This window comes from Monodon monoceros, unplaced genomic scaffold, assembly GCF_005190385.1.
Source record: "Monodon monoceros isolate NGI ecotype Baffin Bay Population unplaced genomic scaffold, NGI_Narwhal_1 Super_Scaffold_18, whole genome shotgun sequence".
Classification (NCBI taxonomy): Eukaryota; Metazoa; Chordata; class Mammalia; order Artiodactyla; family Monodontidae; genus Monodon; species Monodon monoceros.
Genome location: NW_021703774.1, coordinates 928,771 through 945,628, shown reverse-complemented (window position 1 = coordinate 945,628; position 16,858 = coordinate 928,771). Strand labels below are relative to the sequence as shown.

The 16,858-nt window shown below is 46.7% G+C and overlaps 1 protein-coding gene across 3 annotated transcripts in view; it reads left to right on the top strand.

The window, feature by feature from the left end:
* The window catches only part of IPO9 (importin 9), a 46,183-nt gene that overhangs the window by 12,344 nt on the left and 16,981 nt on the right, over positions 1 to 16,858 (top strand). For all 3 annotated transcript variants that reach the window (XM_029228235.1, XM_029228234.1, XM_029228236.1), the window contains exons 2-14: positions 4,551 to 4,612; positions 4,832 to 4,918; positions 5,630 to 5,831; positions 8,628 to 8,716; positions 9,431 to 9,517; positions 10,025 to 10,144; positions 10,258 to 10,358; positions 10,542 to 10,600; positions 11,196 to 11,347; positions 12,012 to 12,110; positions 12,980 to 13,086; positions 13,453 to 13,592; positions 15,848 to 16,007. In XM_029228235.1, the coding sequence (XP_029084068.1) occupies positions 4,551 to 4,612; positions 4,832 to 4,918; positions 5,630 to 5,831; positions 8,628 to 8,716; positions 9,431 to 9,517; positions 10,025 to 10,144; positions 10,258 to 10,358; positions 10,542 to 10,600; positions 11,196 to 11,347; positions 12,012 to 12,110; positions 12,980 to 13,086; positions 13,453 to 13,592; positions 15,848 to 16,007 (1,465 nt within the window). The remainder of the gene's footprint in view (positions 1 to 4,550; positions 4,613 to 4,831; positions 4,919 to 5,629; positions 5,832 to 8,627; positions 8,717 to 9,430; positions 9,518 to 10,024; positions 10,145 to 10,257; positions 10,359 to 10,541; positions 10,601 to 11,195; positions 11,348 to 12,011; positions 12,111 to 12,979; positions 13,087 to 13,452; positions 13,593 to 15,847; positions 16,008 to 16,858) is intronic.

The following is a 16,858-nucleotide window of genomic DNA, read 5'->3' as shown; positions in this document are numbered from 1 at the left end:
TTTTCCTGATATTAAGCTTTTGTATTGCATAAATACCCTTTGGATGGCTATTTCAGTGGAATCTAGTTATGACAGTTAGCACTTACCGTGGAAGGTAACTTTAGTTACATCGATAAGAAAGCCAAACAGTGTACTCATGATGGGCAATAAAAATAATAGGACAACAACTGATTTTTTTTTTCTTGTGATGAAAACTTTTAAGATCTAGTCTTAGCAACTTTTCAGATATGCAACACGGTATTATTAACTGTAGTTGACATGCTGCACGTTACTTCCCCATGACTTATTTATTTTATAACTGGAAATTTATACCTTTTGACTCTCTTCACCCATTTTCCCCCCCCCCCCCCCCCCCCCCCGTCTCCAGCTTCTGGCAACCACCAGTGTGTTCTCTGCGTCTGTGAGCTTGTTTGTTTGTTTTAAATTCCACATATAAGTAAGATCATATGGTATTTGTCTTTCTCTGACTGACTTACTTTACTTAGCATAATGCCCTCAAGGTCCATCCATAGTGTTGTAAGTGGCAAGACTTCATTCTTCTTTATGGTTGACTAATATCCTATTTTGTGTGTGTGTGTGTGTATCTGTACTCACATACATACATACCACGTACCTATTCTTTATCCATTCACCTATCGGTGGACACTTGGGTTGTTTCCACATCTTGGCTATTGTAAATAGTACTGCGATGAACATGAGGTGCATATATCTTTTTGAGTTAGTGTTTTCATTTTCTTTGGATAAACACCCAGAAGTGGAATTGCTGCCTTAAATGGTAGCTCTATTTTTAATTTTTAGGGGAACCTCCATACTGTTTTCCATAGTGGCTGCACCATTTTGCATTTCCACCAACAATGCACAAAGGTTCCCTTTTCTCCACATTCTTGTCAACACTTGTTATCGCTTATCCTTTTTTAAAAAAAAAATATTTATTTATTTACTTATTTGGTTGTGCTGGGTGTTAGTTGTGGCAGGCAGGCTCCTTAGTTGTGGCTCCAGGGCTACTTAGTTGTGGCATGCGAACTCTTAGTTATGGCATGCATGTGGGATCTAGTTCCCTGACCAGGGATTGAACCTGCACCCCCTGTCTTATCCCCTGCAGGGAAGTCCCCTTATTGCTTATCTTTTTGATAATAGCCATTGTGACAGGTGTGAGTTTATCTCATTGTGATTTTGATTTGCATTTCCCTGATAGTGTTGTTCAGCATCTTTTTCATGTGTCTGTTGGCCATCTCTAGGTCTTTAGAACAGTGTATATTCAGGTCCTCTGCCCATTTTAAAATCCAGTTGTTTTCCTTGCTATTGAATTGTATGAGTTCTTCATATATTTTGTATATTAAACCCTTAACAGATACATGATTTGCAAATATGTTCTCCCATTCGGTAGGTTGCTTTTGTATTTGGTTGATGGTTTCCTTTGTTGTGCAGAGCTTTTTAGTTTGATGTAGCCCCACTTGTTTTTGTTTTTGTTGCCTTTAATCTTGGTGTCAAATGAAAAAAAAATCACCAAAACCAATGTCAAGGAACTTACTGCCTATGGTTCCTTCAAGCAGTTTTATGATTTCAGGTCTTTTACATTCAAATCTTTAATCCATTTTGAATTGATTTTTGTGTATGGTGTGAGATAGTGGTCCGGTTTCATTCTTTTGCATGTGGCTGTTCAGTTTTCCCAGCACCATTTGTTGAAGGGTCTCTCCTTTCCCCATTGTATATTTTTGGCTCCTTTGTCATAAATTAATTGACCATGTATGTGTGGGTTTATTTTTACGCTCTCTGTTCTCTTCCATTGATCTGTATGTCTGTTTCTATGCCAATACCACACTGTTTTGATTACTACAGTTTTGTAATACAATTTAAAATCGGGGAGCGTGATGCCTCTAACTTTATTCTTTCTCAGGATTGCTTTGGCTGTTTGGGTCATTTGTGGTTCCATGCTGATTTTAGAATTGTTTGTTCTGTTTCTGTGGAAAGCGCCATTGGAATTTGGATAGGGATTGCCACGGCAGCTCAGGGCCCAGGCTTTAACCCCACTGATCATGGCTCTCAAGTCGGATGGTGAGCCTGTTGTAACCTGTGCACCTGCCACGACCAAGCAGTTCTGAAAGCTGCTGTCCATTCTCAAAAAAGTGCTGTCCGGTAGGAAGAATGTGAGTCACATGAACGTTTTAATCATCTAGTAGCTAAAGGGTAAAAAAGAAACAGGTAAAATTCATTTTTAATACTGTAATCATTTAACCAAATGTATGCAGTGTATTATTTCAATATGTAATCGATATAAACTTTACTAAAATATTCCACAGTATTTTGTCTCATACTGCGTTTGCAGTCTGGTGCATGTCTTACATTTCCAGCACGTGTCAGTTCTCGGAGGCCGCATTTCAGGTCCTCAGTAGCCACTTGTAGCTGATGGCTGCCATATTGGATCCCGCAGCCCTGGGAGGCAAGATGCGAAAGTTAGGGTGCGCTCTTGGCCTCACATTCTGCTTCCTCTTTTCACAAATATATATTTGATAATTTACTCCTTTGCAAGTATAAATTAGATCTAAATTCAAACTTTTTTTTCTTGGGGTAAAATACACTTAATATAAAATTTTCATCTTAACCTTCTTGAAGTGCACAGTTCAGTGGTATTAAATACATTCACATTGTTGTACAGCCCTCACTGCCAACTATCCCCATTTCTTCCTGTGAAGCTGAAACTCTATACTCGTTAAACAGTAACTTTCCAATTCCCCGTCCCCCAGCCTCTGGCAGTCACCATTCTACTCTCTGCCTTTATGATTTTCACTGCTGTAAGTACCTCATGTAAGTGGGTACGTACGTACTTGTCTTTTGGTGACTGGCTTGTTCCCCTTCGTGTACTGTCCTCAGGGTTCATCCATTATAGCAGTTGTTTTAGCCTATTGGAGAATTTCCTTCCTTTTAAAGGCTGAGTAATATTCCATTGTACATATAGACCACATTTTGCTTATCCATTCATCTGTTGATGGTCGCTTGGGTTGCTTCCACATTTCAGCTATTATGAAATATGCTGCTGTGAGCATGGCATACAAATAAATATCTCTTCAAGACAGTGCTTGCATTTCTTTCGGGTATATACCCATAGGTGGAATTTGCTGGATCATATGGTAATTCTATTTAAAAATCTTTAAGGAGCCACCGCTGTGCTGTTCTCCACAGCGCTGTACCCTTTTGCATTCTCACTGGCAGTGCACAGGGTTCCAGTTTCTCCACAGCCTCTCCAGTGGCACTTTTCTGTTTTTTTGATGGTAGCCATCCTAATGTTTGTGAGGTGGTACCTCAGTTTTGCTTTTCCTTTCCCTAATGATTAGTGATGTTGAGCATCTTTTCATGTGCTTATTGGCCTTCATAAATCTTTGGAGAAATGTCTGTTCAAGCCTTACGCTCATCATTTAATCGGGTCATTTTGTTGTTGTTGAGTGGTAGAATTTCTTTATATAACTGGGTGTTAGTGGCTTATTCCATACCTCTTTGCAAGTTTTCCCGTTCTGTGGGCAGCTGCTTTTATGCTGTTATAGTGTCCTGTGATGCACAACATTTTTTAATTTTCATGAAGCCTAGTTTTTCTTTTGTTACCCGTGCCTTTGGCATCACATCCAAGAAATGATTGCCAAATCTAACGTCACGATGTCACGAAGCTTTTGTCCTATGTTTTCTTCTAAGAGTTTCATTGTTTTAGGCCTTATTAGGTCCTTGACCCATTTTGAGTTAATTTTTGTTATGGTGTGAGGTAAGGGTCCAACTTACTCCTTTCGCACATGGATATCCAGTTGTCCCAGCACCATTTGTTGAAAAGACTTGTTCTTTCCGCATTGAGTGATCTATTCCATTGATCTGTGTGACCGTCTTTATGTCAGTACCGCACTGTATTGATTGCTGTAGATTTGTGTGAGTCCTCCAGTTCTGGGCTTTTTCAAGATTATTTTGGCTATTTGGGGTCCCTTGAGATTCCATATGAATTTCAGCATGGGTTTTTCTATTTCTGCAAAAATCCAATCATTGGGATTTTGATAGGGATTACACTGAAGGATCTAAATTTTAATTTGGGAGTCAGAGTTGTTTGTAGCCTCCCAATATGCATTTCGAGATTACTACTTATGTTGCTTGTTAGAAACTGCTCACTTATAACAGTTGTATTTTTAGGACTAAGCCTGTGAAGGCCAGATTTTCTTAGACCTAATCATCTCTTCTTTGGTGGTGTACATCTGGACAACTCCTGAAGTCTCACCTTTTAATTTTCCTTTGGGGTTAGATAGCAGCGGTTTTTGGTTAGATACTACGTGCATCGCTACCTTGGAAGGCAAGACGGCTGTGCAGCGATTGGAGGAAGTGAGAGGTGCTGGACTGTTCATCGCGAGCAGCCCTGCCCTGCTTCTCTTGCTTAGAGGAGCCAATCTGAGCAGTCATCCGCACTCTTGGAGCCACTGAATCCTCTGAAATCTTTCCTGTTGGCATCAGGGTTAGAGCTCAGTAAACCGCTATGGCGTTCCTGGGCGCTCTTGGACTCACAATAGACTTTTCCCTTCCAGAATTCGGTGTTCACCTGGCAGAGCTGACCGTAGATCCTCAGGGGGCATTGGCGATCCGTCAGGTAGGTCGAGACTGATTGGCCCAGTTTATAAGTAATTTCCCTTTACTTGGTGGACCTTTCTTATGGGAAAGTGAAAGAATAAGGCCACTTTATAAATAACTTAGAATTTTATACCAGATTTAGATAGACTTCAGATGAATATATCGGGCCGTGTGTATGGTTTGTATGTGTGAAGAGAGTCTTCTTCTTGCTGTGCTACTTGGCTTACTCTTTTCACAGCTGGCGTCAGTCATCTTGAAGCAGTACGTGGAGACTCACTGGTGTGCCCAGTCGGAGAGGTTCAGGCCTCCTGAAACCACAGAAAGGGTGAGGAGAGGTACTCGACTTGTCTGCCTGTGGAGATGGTGAGGGCCATTCTCTGACAACAAGGAGCTGTGGAGTGACTGGTAGCTGGCATTGCGGGAGCCATGCTACAGATGAGAGAGCTCGAGTGCCAGGCGGACCTGGGTGCAGATGCCAGTTTGCCTTTTACTAGCTATGAAATACTCAAAAAGTATTTTAACTTCTAAGCTTCAATTTCCTAAATACCTAAAATTCCAAGTTTAAAGAGTTGCTCGAGGGTTACGTGAAATGGTGTTTCTAGTTAGCCCAGTGCTGTGCGACCGTGCTGGGCCCCCAGGAAATTCTGAGGCAGAAGGTCTAGAGCAGCGCTGTCCATTGGAGCCTCCTGCGTCGTGGAAACATTCTGTGTCTGTGCTGTCCAGTACAGCTGCTAGTCACCTGTGGGCGCTGAGCTCCTAAAATGTGGCTAGGGCAACTGATGTGCTGAATTTTTTAATTTTAATTAATTTACATTGAAAGGGCCGCATGTAGCTGGTGGCTACCATAATGGACAGCATAAATTTAGAGACCATAGTTAGACTCTCTGGATGAATTACTTGTCCAGTTGGAGTATTGGAGTTTTCCATAGATATGCAGTGTCTTGTACACATTGCCTTTCCAGCACATGAACTGGATAGGACTCTGCCACTCACTTATAACCTGGTCTAATGGCAGGTGGGCTTTTCTCCCCTCCAGGCAAAAATTGTCATCCGGGAGCTATTGCCCAATGGCTTAAGAGAGTCGATAAGCAAGGTGCGCTCCAGCGTGGCCTATGCGGTGTCAGCCATCGCTCACTGGGACTGGCCCGAAGCCTGGCCCCAGCTCTTCAACCTGCTCATGGGGATGCTGGTGAGCGGAGACTTAAACGCAGTCCACGGCGCCATGCGAGTGCTTACAGGTATTGGAGACCATCCCCTGGTTTTGCCCCCTGGATCCCACGCATTGCCCTCCCTGCTGCTCCTCCAGCTGTCACCTCCATGGCTGTCCTCCCGAACCGGTGACACTTCCCAGGGGACGAAGTCGGTGTTGTGCTTCTGCCACTGCCAGCCCTTCCCGCTCAGGAAAGAGTCAAGTGTGGCGGTTAAGCACGCAGACTTCAGTTCACAGTCTGGCTTAACCTTGACCCAACCTACTTCGTCTCTTGAGCTTGAGTTTCCTTGTGTGTAAAATTCAGGTAATGATGGTGTCCACCTCAAAGGAACATTAGGTGGTATAAGTGAGCTAATCTGTGTAAAGTGACCTGTGGTAGCACACAGTGGATTTTAGCCATCATGATTAGCATCATTATTATACATTATTTTTCTACTTGGTTCAACCAAAGCAAAGTTAAGAATAGTCAAGTTGAATTTTTATGGAGATATACGAAAGAAGATAAAAACAGTCCCACTCTGCAATCCTGATCTTCGTTTGGCCAGCTTAGAAAAATATGTAGTCTTTGGTGTATTTTCTTTCTTTCTGTTCTGAGAAGTTGAGAGAAATACTTGAACTTGGAGTCCAAGGAGACTTAGTGAACAGCTCTTCTAAGCTTAGCTAACCTATCAGTCCCTCACAGGACCGATCCTGAAATACCCGCAGGTATGGCCTGAGCCTCCCAGTCTCTTGCAAATTCTGCCCTGCTTCCTGTCCCCCATGTGGGGTCACTGCTCTCCTTTGCTTTCAGGGAATCCTTATGTGGACCTTAGCCACTGGGTACTGATCTGTTAGAAACCACGTTGCTTTCTGTTTATATAAGTTTGCGAAAGTCTCACCCCTGTCTTACCACCTCCTCCGTGATCTGCTAGCTTACCTGAAAGGTATTCTTACCTAGTTAGGAACGCTGTTACAACCTTTTCTGAGTGTCAATCAGTTTACTAAACTTGGCATTTGGACCCAATTTTACTAGTCCATCTAATATTGATAGTAGATAATACCAGCTCTATGTCCAAAAGCAAATCGCCCCTCTCCTTTTGTTTCAAACCCCCTCTTCCCATGCCCCAGCTGCCTTTTTGCACCACCCAGTGTATTTTTATTGATTACATGTGCCGGGTGCTCAGGGCACAGAGCTGACCTTACTGAAAAGGTCAAATGCTCCTTGCTCAGATGTTCCCTGCCCCGCTTATTGCCCTTGTTTCTCTTGTACGGCGTATTATTCAGGTGATTTCTCCTACCCCTCTCCGTGGATGCGCTTTCTAGGATTCTTTTTTTTGCGGTACGCAGGCCTCTCACTGTTGTGGCCTCTCCCGTTGCGGAGCACAGGCTCCGGACGTGCAGGCTCAGCGGCCATGGCTCACGGGCCCAGCCGCTCCGCGGCATGTGGGATCTTCCCGGACCGGGGCACGAACCCACGTCCCCTGCATCGGCAGGCGGACTCTCAACCAGTGCGCCACCAGGGAAGCCCTAGGATTCTTTACTTACAAGCTCATGATGCCAAAATATCAATTAACAGACCTATTTTCTACTAAGAAAAGGAAGCCTATTCCCTTCCAGTCTTGCAACACAAAGTTCAGCTTCTTTTTTAAAAACCTGGAGAAAAGAATAGTTGTACATTTGTATATACAGTTGGCTCGCTCAAGAGCCCTTGTTGTGCTTGACTAAGGAAATCACTGTTCAGTGAGATGACCTTTCTGTCAGCCACACACCTTCACGTGAGGCTGGACCGCGCTCCGGCAGCTGCAGCTCAGGTGTGCATGCGGGGAGCAGGGCACTGGTGTGGGGGCAGGAGCCCGGCAGGAGAGCGGGTCTGACTCTCGTCAGGGCTGTTGAAGGTGCTGTCCCAGTCTCTCGAATGTAATAAGGCTTATTCCCATTACACTTAGCTGTTTATCAACGGCAGCTAAGGCTGATGGTGTGAAGGAAATGCAGACATAGCCGCCAGGGCTTGAAATGAGTGATCCATGAGCCTCAGCTTTCTCTTCGCTCTCAAAGAGCTTTGGAGACTGATGTCGCTGGCATCCCATGCTTTTTCTGACCTGATGAGTGACTTCAGAAGGCTTACTTTGGACTCCAGCTTGTAAAGCGTTGGTAAATTGAGGCTATCAGGAGTGGCCATGAGAGTAATGAAGGTGGTTGGTTAAGCAGCAGAGGCCACTGGGACTCGAGGGCTTGCGCTCCACGCTCAGCGACACAGCCCAGAGCCCTGCTTGCTGTCTCGGTGCCTGGTGAGGCTTTGGAAGTGAAGGGAAGGCTGGGGCCCACATTTGCCTCGCCTTCCTCAAGCCTCATTCCGCGGCCGGGGTGCTCTTCGCCGCCGTCACGGGGTGTAAACCCCCTTCTCTTCCTCTGAGCAGTGGCCTGACCTCTAGGTCAGTAGACATCGTCCCCATCTGCAGGGTGGAGCTCAAGCCAGGTAAGTCTGCACAGACTTGACTGTGTGCGTCAGAACAGCTTCTTGGGCAGGGTATTGAAAGTGGAACAAAGGTGAGACGCCTGCACGTGCACCTGGATGGTGACAGTGGGCACAAACTAGATTAATTCCGAATTTTCCTGAGGCAACCTCACAAGGATTCTTACACAGTTCCGTTACAGGTTTTCTTTCTTAATCTCGTGTATTCTCCTTTATCTCTGCGTTCTCTTTCCCTTCTAACCAATAATTGGCACTACTTCCGTACGCCAGGGTAAGTCTCCCAACCAGCGTCTTTCCCTATGTGCCGCCTAGAAGCAGTTCAACAGTTTTCACGCGGAAGGTCTTTGTAAAGCGGGGCTTTCTTCTCTGTAGAATTCACTCGAGAAGTCACAGACACCCAGATGCCGCTGGTTGCTCCTGTCATTCTCCCAGAGATGTACAAGATCTTCACCATGGCCGAGGTACGAGTCTCAGCTGCGCCATCCAGCAGGCAGAGCTGCTCGGGCTCTGGCCAGCCGCCCCCGCTCAGGGGGCGCCCGCTGTGTTGGCTGCTGGTCCCCAGACCTGAAGACAAGAACTGACAAAGACTGAGCTGGGATGATACTTAGGCCTTCGCTTGTAACTGCGAGGACAAGCCTGTGATGAGAGCGTGCAGTAGCTGCAGTCTCCCCTCACATCTCACCCCTGCTGCCTTGGTGCTGCCTTGGCCTCTCACGGGGCAGCCCACCCAAGCTTGCTCGCCTCAGCCGAGTACTTGGAAACGAGTCTATCCCTGCACTGCGCCCGATAAGCCCTTACTTTACTCTGTATGCGTTTGGTTAACCTCCCTACTCCTCTCCGGCCCCAGCCAAGGGCTGTGTTTTGACAGAAATACGTTAACCGTGTTGGGATTTCAGGCTGTATCCAGCTTCATATTTTTGTCAAATTAACCCACAGAGGCCTATATGTAAGGCTGATTCTAATAAGTTCTAACATCGTGCTGCCTTCCATTCTCTGGATTACAGAAGAAGTCTGTCTCCTGGACATGAGTGATTGACATTTCCTGTCTCTGTACCCCCAGTCCCATGTCAGGATTTAGTAGTCACAGTTTAGCCACACACACACGCGCGCGCGCATGCACGCACGCACGAACGCACACCCACCAGTCTCATGGCTACACTGTAACTTGTTTCCAGGTGTATGGTATTCGAACCCGTTCCCGAGCCGTGGAGATTTTTACCACTTGTGCCCATATGATCTGTAACATGGAGGAGCTGGAGAAGGTGAGTGCGCCTTTAGGTTGGTAACAGACGGCCTGCCTAGGGGTCTTCAGCACAGCAGTGCCCGGACGGACACTCGCCGTGTTGTGGATGCAGTGAATGTTCTGGTTAAGTTCCTCATCTGCGTGTAGCTTAGTCTCCTTTCGTCTGAGCCTTATTTTTTCTAACACCTCCTCCTGCATCTTTTTCACGCTAGTCATCACCCAGAACTTCACTGCTCTTTTATCTCTCTCCCATGTGGAACCAGCCTAGCTGAAAAATACCAGTCCCTGGGATTGAGAAGCTGGCCTTATGTAATAGCTTTGAAGAAGCTCCTGGTGAGGAGCTGCCAGTGTTGGATAAGGACACAGCAGACCTTGGGGACACCTCCAGTGACCTTGTGGCCACGCCCTTCTGATTGAGGCCCGAGCCTGAAGGGGTCTGGAGACAGCGCGGGTCTCGGTGTTTGGTGCATGCACTGAGCCACTGATTCGGGCTGCGTCCAGTACTGACTTTGGTTTCTGCCGCCAGGGCGCGGCCAAAGTCCTGATCTTCCCTGTGGTGCAGCAGTTCACAGAGGCCTTCGTCCAGGCCCTCCAGATACCAGACGGCCCCACGTCTGACAGTGGGTTTAAGATGGAAGTCCTGAAGGTAAACATTTACTGCGATGGAGGTGCTGGGGGTTTGAAGGGTGCTCTGAAAGCAGTGATTTTTTTCCCCCATAACACTTGTAACTCTTGGGGTTTTTCTCTTTAACTTCCCAGGCAGTGACAGCCCTGGTGAAAAACTTCCCAAAGCACATGGTGTCCTCCATGCAGCAGATTCTGCCTATTGTTTGGAACACCCTAACTGAGAGCGCAGCTTTATATCCTTTTCAGAAGGCTGACGGGCCTGCCAGCCCATGGTTGGGAATCTAGCCTTGGGTCCTAACGTCCATGTGGTTCCACTCGCTTAAAGAGTCTGCTCCTAGTGCTGGAGTGTACAGCACTCCCTTGTAGAGTGTGTCCAAAGCAGACTGCAGATTCTGTTTCTTTACTCTTCATTGTACTTATGTGAGGACAGAAGTAAACTACACAGAGGAAGTGGAAGATCCTGTGGATTCTGATGGTACGTGGCGTGTCTCATCTCAACAGGTGCACCACTTAGTGGGAAAGGGAGCCAGGAAAGGACAGAACAGAGGCAGGAACTTAGAGGCTTCATGCTCTTAAGAGTGTTCTCACCGAGTTTCCTCTAAGTGTATTAGATGTGGGGAAATGAGAAGTTGAAAATCATTGATCTGTTCCTCATAGGCATTTGCGTAAGTCTCGTGAAATTGTAGAATTTCTGAGTGGAAGATATGTTCAGTGTTTCTGATTCTTTTTTTTTTGGTTGGGGGGGGTGGTGCCTCGCTGCACGGCTTTTGGGATCTTAGTTCCCCGACCAGGTATTGAACCCACACCCTCAGCAGTGAAAGCGCTGGGTCCTAACCACTGGACCACCAGGGAATTCCCTGATTCTTTTACTTGAAAAGCCAAAGAGTACTTAATAGCCTCAAGTTCCTTTCTTTGACTCCTCAGCCCCTTCTTGCATTCCCTGGAGAATAATAATTAGCAAGTGCTTTAACTATTCATTAACTTACAGAGATGATGTAGTTCCTTTCCAGCGTCTGTGCTTTCCTTTTGCTTTCTTGTCATTAAAAGCTTTTCTCGTGTGTTTCCTGTAGGTGAAGTCCTGGGCTTTGAAAATCTCGTCTTTAGCATTTTTGAATTTGTCCACGCTCTCCTAGAAAATAGCAAATTCAAAAGCACCGTCAAGAAGGCCTTGCCTGAGTTGATTTACTATCTCATCCTATACATGCAGATCACCGAGGAGCAGGTAACCACGTATGGGAGACAGTGACCGGCTTGCATTCAGAGAGTGCAGCCTGCATGTGGGGTCTAAGTCAGGCGACCAAGTGATTTTGAAGAATAGACACCTGAAGAGTAACTTCATGGGAGGGTCTAGAAAGCTCTGATGTCATTATGTTGCCGAATCCCTGGGTGTTGGGGTTTTATCAACTCCTGTACTAGGTAATTGGGCTTTCAGAGTACTAATACTTTTACACCTATAGGACTGCCGACCAAAGGCCCAGATAGCCAGAAAAGCCTACCTTTCTCTATAAATAGTGAGATATAATAGAGTTCAGATCATTAGCCTGGTTGGTGAACCATTAGACCAGAAAAGGGCATTAAAAAATATGATAATGCCTGTCTCGTGTGAACAACACAAGGGTGGACGCGATTTTCCATTAAATGCCCATGAGACCTACTAGACTCAGCAAATTGATGTATCTGGGGGCAACAGCCACCTACAGCAGGAGGGGCCTTCTGCAGCGGCCTTTGCTGCTCAGCTTGTTAAAGGGCTCGCTTCTCTGCATCAAAGAGAGTAGCGTTCTGTTCAAGCTGAGAACAAGAGGCAGAGCCATTCCAGTGTGGATGGAAAGGGGGGCACACGGAGCAGGCGGGAGCCTCAGGGAGGCCTGGCGTCCTCGTCCTTTCAGATCAAAGTGTGGACGGCCAACCCCCAGCGGTTTGTGGAAGACGAGGATGATGATACCTTCTCCTACACTGTCAGGATCGCGGCCCAGGACTTGCTGCTGGTAAGAGGGCCGCCGTGACACGAGCCCCATGATCCTGAGCTGCTCCTCTTCTTCCGGATCCCTAGCCCAAGCTGAGCAGTGTTGTGGGGTGACTGTGTCGTAGACTTCTGGGGGATAAGAAGAGCATCTCGAGTGACGTCTGGTCCGGAGTTCCAAAGTCACTGCTCCCGGCTCTGATCTACGTGTAGATATTAGGTGTAAGAATTGTGCAGAGCATAGTGTTCTAATGCATAAGGATGCTTGAATCAGGAACTTCTCGGTTTCATTCACTCTTCAGCAAGAAGCTGTAGCACAAACTAGAGGCTGGCAAATTAAAAAAACTTGCCGAGAGGTTGGACACCCAGGTGGCTGCTCATGTTTCTCTGGCTCTGACTGGAGCCCAGGGCTGTCTCTAGGCTGAGGGTCTGTGAAGAAGCTGCCACCTGCCGCCTGTCAGGCGCGAGGCCTGTTCTCGTTGTTTCATTGTTGGTGAGCACTCCTTGTTATCCCGCGGTGTTTCTAAGGCACCTAGGAAAGACCACGCCAAGTTTCAGCTCGTAGATTAGCCTTGTATTTCCACAGTCAGGCTCCCAGAGAATAAATATCTGGTCCCCTGCCATCCAAAGCTGAATCTCTCATTGACCACTTAGGCTCTGCTGAATGTAGCCAGAGGGAGCTGTCCGTTTTGTGAGCTTCACAGTGCTTGGGCACTGCGGAAATACGGGTACTGCTTTAACGTAGAGACCTTAACACAATTAGGGGCTGTATTTTGAGTGTACCTAATTGGGCTCAGCCGTGTGTATGGAAAGGAGTTGGAACCATTCAGTGTGCAAGGAAGCTTGCAGTTTAATTTGCACAGAAACATTTGTTAGCGCCTCTCCTCCCACCAGGCTGTGGCCACTGATTTCCAGAATGAGAGCGCAGCAGCCCTGGCCGCCGCAGCAACTCGGCATTTACAGGAAGCTGAGCACACCAAGAATGGCGGCACCGGACATTGGTGAGAGTGGGCGGCGGGTGTCCCACTGAGGGACGTGCTCTGGGCATCAGGTCGGAGGCAGGCGCGTCCTTGCTTTGCGTTATCTGTTTTAAAGCAGTTCTTCCCATCCTTAAAACAGTTGGCTAAGATGCTTTTACCCCATTTTAAAAAGGTTTGAAAGGAAGGACTTTTGCTTTGTTTTTAATTAGAAAAACCTGTTATTATTAAATTACACCGTTTTCAGTTATAGGTTTAGATCGGAAGAGCAGCTCAATGCACTTTGGGGTCAGGCTGTGCTGAAACGCCCTTTCCTGAATTGGCTTCCCTCAAGCGTCTGTCGCTCTGACCGTGGGTGTGTGTGACCAGGCTGTGGTGTCCCTTTGGCAGGTGGAAGATCCATGAGGCGTGCATGTTGGCCCTCGGCTCGGTGAAGTCCATCGTCACCGACAGCGTGAAGAGTGGCAGGATCCCCTTCGACATGCATGGCTTCCTGACCAACGTCGTCCTCGCGGACCTCAACCTCTCAGGTAGGTTTCAGCACCGTGCTCAGGCCCACCATCAGCTCAGTCCTGTTGTTCACTTGGGCAGGTAAACCTCGGGGTGACCATTCTTCTTCCACCCTAAAGCTTGAGCTCGTCTGAACCTCCGAACTGCCCAGAGACCTTGACTCAAGCTTCACCCACTGAGAGACTAGGATTGCCTCGTTCGTAGCTCTTCATGCTGTTCTCCCACACTGTTCTCCCAGCCAGCGCTCAAGTCCCGGGGGTTTTCTGGCGTCTGAATAGGGTGCAGATTTGGCTGCTCTGCCTTGAGAACTCTGCTGCAAGCTCTGTCATTGCAAAGTCCCCACGCCCTCAGGCGGCCTGTGTGTGGTCCATCCTTTCTGTGTGCTTCTTGTCACTTTTCTCAAGCTCTTCTGTCTACATGATTAAAGTGTCCGTTCCCATGTCCACGTTCGCTACTAGCCTTAAAAAGTAGCCTCGACTGCGTGAGCCCGACTTCTCAGCAGCGCGGGGCAGCGGCTGAGAGGCGGCGTTGTCTCTGTGTGACGATCTCCGTGCCTTGTTCTCACCCTCAGAGCCCCCGGGGCTGTCTCTGCTTCCTCCTTGAGTACTTAAGTCGTGGGACCCCTGCGTCGTCGAGGCCGTGTCAGTCCACCGACTGCTTCCTCTCCGTAGGATGCCCTCTGGGTAGCTTAAGCCATTGGAAAATGTTCTCCACGTCTCCTTAGGCCAGCTGTTACGGGGCATCTCAGGCCTGAGTCACAGAATTAAGATGGTTGAGCATCCAGAGCTCCGGACCCACTGAGCACGTTCCTACTGGTTCTGCATTGACCACGTGCTGCGTTATGTTGTGGTTGACAAATATGTTTTCTTTCTCCTACTAGAATGTAAGATATTTGAGTACAAGCCATGTCTGATCTATCCTTTTGCCCCACAGTGCCTGGCACCTAATGGACATAGTGTAATCACGTGTTGGCTGACAGTGTTGGAATTTCTCAGACTCACCAGCATATGTTTTGTAGAACTTGCCCTAGCAGAGCTTTTCTGTACAAGCCATTCTCAAACTTTTTGGTCTCAGGACCCCTTTACACTTTAAAAAATTATCAGTGATCCCAAGGAGATTTTTTTGTGAGTCACATGTAGCAGTATTTAACATATTAGAAATTAAAACTGAGAAGCTTTCAAAATATAAGAAATGCAAGCATACGTTCCATTAGCTGTCAGAGCCATGGTGTCACACATCAGTAACCTCTGGAAAATTCCACCGTATACTCGAGAAGGAATGAGAATGAAAAAAGACAAATAATGTCTTGGTATTGCTATGAAGACAGTTTTAACTTTTGGGACTTCCAGGTGTTCTTGGGTGGTACTATCCATTATATGAATTAGTATGTAATTATTTGGCACCGTTTGCTGGTGCAAACTGCTGATTCTGTTGAATAGGTCCCATCAACTAAATGTTTATTGTACAGGTAACTAAGTTAAGCCCTATGACAGCTGAATAAGTATAGTCTCTGTCCTCAAGCATCTTATAATAGGCAAGGGGTAGTAATCCTTACACCAGTGCCTAGAATATCAAAACATATATTTGTATCATGTTAGAAAGCTAAAGACATGGGCTTAAAGCGGCAGAGATAGGATTACTTCAGCCCAAGAGATCGGTTAGATAATGCAAGGAGAGGTGAGTGTGTTGGCTTATAAACAAAGCACAGAAATGGCAAAGTAAGGTGTTGACTTCCTAGGGAGGGGTGTGTGCCTGAGTTTGGAAGGCACAAAGGGAAATGAGAGGTAATGCTAGAGTCACTGATCTGAGGGGACCTTGAATGCCGTGCGAATTTAGATGGGCTTTATTTGGTAGACTATGGAATTTGCTGACATTTTAAATAAAAGCATGACAGAGCTATAATTTACAGTGTTCCAATAGTGGTCCAAGAGTAGGAAAAAATTGGCAGTGGAGAAGACATCTTGAGGACTGACTAGCAGTGCGGTAAGGGGTGGTGAGAGCTGTGGTGGGAACAAGGGTGGGGGGGCTTTCTAGTCTAGGAATATTCAAAATGTACTTTGCAAATAGTGAAAAGTGAAACTAGGGAAATGATTCTGTGCCATAGGTCATACATTTGCTTTTATCTTTCAAGATCATGCTTTTTCTCTCCATTACGTTATGTATGTTAGGTGGTATCCAGTTACTGCAACAAACTGAGGAATAGTGGTGGGGAGGAGGGTGGGCAGTAGCAGAAACTTGTATTGTCCAGCCTCTAACTGCTCTCTCTTCCTCCCAGTGTCTCCTTTCCTCTTGGGCCGGGCCCTTTGGGCTGCCAGCCGGTTCACTGTTGCTATGTCCCCTGAATTGATCCAGCAGTTTCTTCAGGCAACAGTTAGTGGTCTTCATGAGACACAACCCCCATCAGTTCGAATTTCTGCAGTGAGAGCCATCTGGGGGTGAGTACGCCACCTTAGGACAACGGAAACTGTTTTAAGAGAAAGTTGCTCAGGGTAGAAGTCCCAAACAGCAGTTGTCCAGTGGATTATGTTGCTTGGAACTTTCTGAAGATCTCCTGCAGAATGGATGTTGGAAGGACAGGGAAAGAAACCATACCAGAAACATGGCTTCTGTGAGTCCCGGATACATCCTGTTCCCTTTTACTCCTCGTTCCTTTTCAATTCACTCCAGCTCTGGAATCATCTAGACCAACTCCCTGTCTTACAGAGAAGCAGAACCTGAGGCTCCGAGAGATAACTAACTTGCCTAGGGTCGCACAGCAGCGGGCCATAGAAGCAGGCTTAGCGTCATTTGGTTGATTGATTGCCTCTGTATTGGAAACCAAATTTGGGATAATGTAGCCTGGAAACACTGCTTATTTTTTCCCAATTTTACCTCTCTTTCTCACAGCTAGTGCACTAGTGGCTCTATTAGTCCTTTATTTATATTCCTTCTCAGACCACAGGGAGTATTGATGTTTTCAGGAGTATTTTCAAGTCCAAACTTACAGAGTCTCAGTTGAATCCTAAGAATTGCTTGAAACCCTAAAAACGCAGAGTTCACCTTCCACCTGCCTGCGCTACCTCCTTGCCTTTTGAAGCAGAGATTGAGGTGCTGGCATTACTGTATGTCTTTAGAAAGCATTGCTGGGGGAGGGGGGAGCGGGGGGGCGTGTCGGCAAGATGTCTGAATAAGATGTCCCTCGCTCTTATCCCTCCCACAACAACAATTTGGCATCTGTCCAAGTGAGGAGATGGTCAAACTCAGTGCCATCTAAGGACAAGGAGAGCTGTTTTGAGAAGACAAGCCC